This window comes from Rhyacophila brunnea, unplaced genomic scaffold (assembly GCF_057557595.1).
Source record: "Rhyacophila brunnea isolate RB1 unplaced genomic scaffold, BYU_Rbru_1.0 scaffold_9, whole genome shotgun sequence".
In the NCBI taxonomy this organism is placed as follows: Eukaryota; Metazoa; Arthropoda; class Insecta; order Trichoptera; family Rhyacophilidae; genus Rhyacophila; species Rhyacophila brunnea.
This window is the reverse complement of record NW_028233361.1, coordinates 24,796,962-24,803,870: the sequence shown is the minus strand read 5'-3', so window position 1 is coordinate 24,803,870 and position 6,909 is coordinate 24,796,962. Positions and strand designations below refer to the sequence as shown.

Below are 6,909 nucleotides of genomic sequence, written 5' to 3'. Positions count from 1 at the left end.
CAAAGATCTGGTGATCCTGATACGGTAGGTACCCCAGCGCAAGCAACCTAGAAGCGGACCCGAAAAAGGAGAAATGACTTTGTAGAAAAGCATTGAAACAAAATAGTACATACATAACTTGAAAACACCTCAGATATCTTGTGAATTATTCGTTGAATAAAAGAAATGGTTTATCAAGATAGTACAGTTTGGAAACTAGAGAAGATAGGTGAGGGACAGGAAACAATGGAAGATGTCAAATTACACATTGGGATGTAGTACTGACAAAGTAAAAGAGGATAATGTATTCCATATGGGGTGGAAATGGTAATTTACATTGAGCTTGTTTCTCTCTCTAAAGGTAAAATAAATAAATATCGAATTGTAGGGTTTATATAAAAAATATATTTATTTGTGGTTTTAAAAAGTTTCTATTTAGTATAGTACTTTATTGATAATACTAAAAACTCAACATCCAGATTACACATAGACCAGATGATAAGAAATCTGTAACATTATGGGGTTAATATTGCGATTAGGTAACTCATTTCATACGACAAACGCAATAACATTATTTTTCATATATATGACATAAGTCGTTACACAATCCAAATTGTTACATAACTAAATTAAAGGCCACAGTCCCGGTTGCACATACGAAATCATCTCAACTATGACACGGTCATAAATCAAAATGGCCAGCAGTATTGCAACTCTTTTTTGCATGGACAGGCGACATTTTCCTATTCTACCTGCGGCCAATATCGAGTGAAATTTGTTACATGTGACAAGCAGATGTTTTAAAATGTCGCAATGATGCTCTATGTGCAGAAGTACATTGAGCGGTACGTTAAGTTAAGTACAACATGTGTATTGTGAATGACAACAAAATCACATCGGCAAATTTTACATGTTCCAGTCGAGACGAGTTTGTATGTGACAGAGCTAAGGTTTTGAGAAAAATTATCTTTCAACATTGTTCATAAATAAATGACTAAGTGACACATAAAATTTGTTTATTTTAAAAATGAATCATAACAAATCCTTTGTATAAATTATATTTATCAAAATTTGTACAGTAAACATACCTAGATGTTTAATTCTATACTGACCGTTGTAGGTTTTATAATAGAAAAAGAAGTCCTCCATAAATTCACATCACCAGGATATGTTGAAGAAACCCTTCTCTATTAGATAGAGCTGTATATGGTTTCTATATCAAAATTTCTACAACGAGTTTTTCTATCCAACAAACAATGGATGCCTTTCTGACACTATTAACCTAGGTCTTCAGAACTGGATCTTCACACTCATACATTTAGGCTCCATCTCTATAGAAGAAGGTATCCTCCAACATATTTGAGATAACCAGAATATGAGATAAGGGACTCATGTAGGATATACCCAGTTGTAATAATAACCCCACTTACAAGTGTACCAGTATTTGAGCCCACACTTTCACACAAGTGCCAAATTGTACCGGTAGCTTTATAATACTACAATGTAAATTATATTTTATTTTATTTCAGCCTTTGCTAATCAAATTACATGCATTTAGTTATGGGATAATTAAGTAAACACATATGCAACTAATATTATATTTAACTTGTGCACATTTTCATACTGAATAGTTGTAATTAATCTAGCTAAAGTAAAATTCACATTAATATAAATAAAAATATGGCATATCACGAGGTAAATATTTACAGAGAGTTTATATTTCACAAAATTTTTATTTAATTCACTGATTTTAATTTAACGATATTAAGTGATGGTAAAACAAATTTCGCTATAAAGACCAGTCTTAATGGAAGATTTACAATCCCATCGTTGTATCCAATGTTTTGTTATTAAATTAATTATCTTATCATAGTTATCGAATTTTTTATCAACGGTGAGCTTCAATAACTCAATTTCAGACAGCTCCTTTTCCGTGTAGAGACTTTTTTGTAAATCTGACTCTTGGAAATATTTAAAAATGTTTTGACACCCTTCTAAATTGATCTTCACGAATGAAGGTGTATGCTGTAAAAGTTTTTTCAGTGACAGGAATGTCAAACCTGCGTTGTAACACAATTCAATCTCTTTGAGCGCTTCACATTTTATGGCCGATCTGGAACAAATTTACAATTTAATAGGGAAACAGGTATTAAAATAAATACTAGATAATTATTGTGCTGCACAACTGATTCTTTTGTTCATATTATCAATCAAAATAAAAGCTTTGCATATTAACTTAATGCTGACAATTATTGGTGGAAAGCAATTTTGCAAAACGAATTGGGAATTAAAATAATTAGATGAATAAGTATTATTGTATTGTCCCAAATATAAAGCAATGTTTTTTAGCTAATATGTTTTTCTGTAAAAGCATTTGCATTATATTCGAGCTCTAAGAAATTTGATACAGCATAATATTAACCCTTAACTGAAAATTTATAGGTTATATAAACAATTTACTAAGTCTTTACTCTACATCAAAAAAAAAAACACAATGTGAATTTGCAGATGCGGGATTCAAACCCACCTTCAAATAATGTAGAAATGAACAGGAGATTCAATTTTATAGATAAAACTTACCGAAATGTACTAATTATTCAATTTGCATTTACTTGGCAGGAATCTACTTATATTATTACCCTAAGACATTTAGGAAAACGCATTAATTTCTCATTTAAACGCAAGTTTGTTTATTATTTGGAAGTTTCACTTTGTTTTTTGGAGTCCCAAACTTACTTCAATTTGAATCGACCACAATATTTCTATTACTTACATAATCACAGATAATATCACTTTTAAAAAATGCATATTCTATCCATCACCATACTTTTTCGTGTCTTTCTGTGCGACTACCACAAATTAATATTATAATGTCATTTAATACTTTCTACATAATCGATATACCTTAAATCAAAATTATTATTCTACAAAACTATTTAAATAGGTGTACGTGTAAGTTTAAACAAGAAATAAATGCATTTTTCCTCACTAATTACTACGAAAATACAATCTGAAAACACGACATAGGCATTTATCTGTCAAAATAATAGGGGTCTGTTTGTCATTTGTTTTCTTTCGCAAACCGATTATACTTTATTTGACATGTCAGTATATTTTCAAATTTAGAATTCGTGGAAATCAGAGAAAACACGAAAAATTATGTGATATTTCTATTAGCATAAATAATCAATTAAGACATTTGTTGCAACATTTGTATATTCATTCATTACTAATAAAAAATAATAGATTTTTAATACTACTACGTATCAATAAATAATTTCAGACTTAATGATATAGGAAATTAGATTAAGTAGGTAATTAATCCATGTTTATATTTAATAATTATATATAAAATTACAGTAACCTTTCTTCTTCTTTTATATCGTAAGTTACTATTAATACTTAATGTTTATATTTATTAATAATAATTAAATTGCTTATTTATTATTGTAAATAATGACATCACGCATCATTTATCTTTTATCACCTCTAAGTAAAATACATGCTTATAGGCAATACATGATAAAAGATTCATAAGTTCCGAAACTCGCTGAAAAATATTATGATTTTTTTTAAATCCAATGTCTACGATACGATATACGATAAATTGAAATGATACAAAAAAATGCCACAATGTCCAATTTTATTTCCGTATATTTATTGCAATTTGGGGTTGATCGGCTAACGTAAATGGATATAATAATTATTATGAATCAGTGGCGAAGAGCGGAGGTAGGCTGTTAACATCCACCATAAATAGTACACACTAAACTTTATCAGTGATATGTATTTGATCTCATTGAAATAAGACTAAAATTTACCAGTGGCGAAGGCTCCATAGTAGGCGATTATTTAAAAACCTACCTTCTAAGAAAAATAGATAGAAAGTATTTAAATTTAAATAAATAAAAAAATGTGCGGGACCAAATGAATATATCGTCAGAATAATTAATTAATATTTAAAAAATATAAATGAGAGCCATCTTTAGTCAGAATAATTTAGAATAAATAAAAAATAAGTGACAAAGCAGGGCCTCTATTCACTCGAGATTTTGGCGAGCTTATTGTATGAACTGGTTGTCAAGGACATTGGGGTAGTCTGGTTTTGTTCATACGAATCTACAAGCTTATAAGGCAAAGCTTATCTCTGGATATATTTAGTGTCGAGGACTGCCGCTTTATTCAAATAATAATTAATAATGTGATAATTATTAAAAAAAATAATTTCTATGGGTTCAATCACGTCATATAAAGATAGAATATTTTTAAAAATAATTAATAATTTTATCTTGTGATTATTATTTATCAGTTAATTCAGTCATAGACTAACATATGTAGATAATTTTTTTGTTTAGTTGTTTGTCATTTTGAGCTGTTGATATGTTTTGTATAGGTTAGGAAATACATAATTTATATTCGTTGCTCAATTCTATATCGTTAGTGAGCTATTAAAATTTCATCGATTTAGACTGTGACGTTGACATTAGTGTGTACCTATTCATCAGTAGTAATATCGTATTATCGTTTTATTTCCCGTGAGTATACTTGACAAGTGTGCTCTTTTTCTTTGATCTCCACAGTCCACCTCTTTTCAAAAGTCACCCTTTGCCACTGCAATTTACAGATGGTGTTGGTTAGTTTTTAAAATTCAATTAATACCTGTGTAAACCAAGCCATAATGATAATAGTAAAAAAATGTTTGTCTATCTATAAAATCTTTAAAATTATGCAATCAGTCATACATAACTTTGGATATTTTATAAATAGAATAATATTTTTATCTACTATAGTTTAGTTTAGGCAGGGCTTAATGAATTTTAAAAAAATAAACCAACAATATGTGTAATATGTATTCTTAATCCAACGAAAACAAATAAGTATGAATGAAAAAGTGTGCAAAATTATCACCCAATATATACCAAAACTATTGTGGTTTGGTTTAGATAGGGTTTAATTGATTTTTAAAAACTAACCAACACCAAAATATGTAAATTGTAGTCTTAGTTCAATAAAAACAAATACGTATGACTAACAAAGTTTAAGGGGGGACATGCTCGTCGAAGGTCAAAATTGAGTTTTTATTGTATATTCAAACCATGATCCTGGACACTCCTTAAACGTTGTAGATGATCTATTTATATACTTTTAAAGCCTTATTATCCTTTATAGTTATTTTAAACATTTGATGACTGCATGAAGTATTTTTGTTACATAAAATAGTATTCTTTTAAGCCTCTCGCTCTAATGTTTTAGAATATAGTCATATTTCGGTACATAACTGTGCAGTGGTGTTAAGATTTTTTACATTTATTAATTTTTAAACGCATTTATAAAACCATTAGCATAATTTATTACGAGATAATTTATGTAAAATATTCACGATAAAAAATTATATTGATAATCTCTGTGATCCCAAATTTGACAAGAATTAGGCATTTTATTATTCAAAAATCGACAAGATTATCACATTTCAAGATGATTCTAAAGATATTTATTATAAGCTATGTCTTTGACCATTCAAGTGTGATAAACATCTTATGAATAATGATTGCTTTATAATAATTATTGACCTAAGAATAAGGTAGTGTTTTTTTGAAATACGCCATTTCTTTTGTCATTCCCCAGTGGTTAAGCTACAACATACGGCCGTAGCCATAAATTGACAAACTATAATTGAAGTAAAGAGTAAAATGATATTGACGCGCGTGTTTGAACATGTACCGTTTAAAAAAAAATAAAAATAAAATCGGTTAGGTACATGTTCAAACACGCGCGTTAACATAATTTTACTCCCTACTTTAATTATAGTTTGTCATTTTATGGCTACGGCCGTATGTTGTAGCTTAACCACTAGGGAATGACAAAAGAAATGGCGTATTTCAAAAAAACACTACCTTATTCTTAGGTCAATAATTATTATAAAGCAATCATTATTCATAAGGTTTTTATCACACTTAAATGGTCAAAAACATAGCTTATAATAAATGTCTTTAGAATTATCTTCAAATGTGTTAATCTTGCCGATTTTTTGAATAATAAAATGCCTAATTCTTGTCAAATTTGGGATCACAGAGATTATCAAAATAATTTTTTATCGTGAATATTTTACAAAAATTATTTCGTAATAAATTATACTAATGGTTTTATAAATGCGTTTAAAAATTAATAAATGTAAAAAATCTTAACACCACTGCACAGTTCTGTACCGAAATATGACTATATTCTAAAACATTAGAGCGAGAGGTTTAAAAGAATACTATTTTATGTAACAAAAATACTTCATGCAGTCATCAAATGTTTAAAATAACTATAAAGGATAATAAGGCTTCAAAATTATATAAATAGATTATCTACAACGTTTAAGGAGTGTCCAGGATCATGGTTTGAAAATACAATAAAAACTCAATTTTGACCTTCGACGAGCATGTCCCCCCTTAATGTGCACTATTTATGACGGATCTTAACAGCCTAGCTCTACCCTTTGCCACTATTATGTACTATGTATAGTCCTAACTATACATATTATACGATAGAAAAAGAAACTAACATTTTTCAATCAAGAAACTAAAATTTACGATTGAATTACAAAAATGTTGTTTACCAAACAAATGTATTTGGGAATAGAAGCCTCATTTTAACCTTAACACTGCCAGCCAATTTTTACTAGGTGGACACTTGTAGGCCAGCTATTTTTGGAATAAAATAAATCCCTTAAAAAATATGAAATAGGAACAGAATGATAAATATTTGTGAAAATTTACTAAATCAACATGTTTCCGAGTTTATCGTGAATATTTTCACACTAAAATGATAAATATTGTTTAGAAAATATACACAAACAGTTCACTCAGAAGTTATGACGTTTACAAGAACTCGCAAGTTAACTCGTCCGTGGCCTGACACGACATACATGCTTTGGCGAGTTAACTC

At 28.9% G+C, this 6,909-nt stretch overlaps 1 protein-coding gene across 1 annotated transcript in view; it reads right to left on the bottom strand.

Moving 5' to 3' along the window:
* Window positions 1-363: 363 nt before the first annotated feature.
* Window positions 364-6,909, bottom strand: part of LOC147063424 (tonsoku-like protein) — a 35,800-nt gene continuing 29,254 nt past the window's right edge. The window contains exon 14 of the mRNA XM_085959888.1: window positions 364-2,092. Coding sequence (XP_085816014.1) covers window positions 1,744-2,092 — 349 coding nt within the window. The 3' untranslated portion in view covers window positions 364-1,743. The remainder of the gene's footprint in view (window positions 2,093-6,909) is intronic.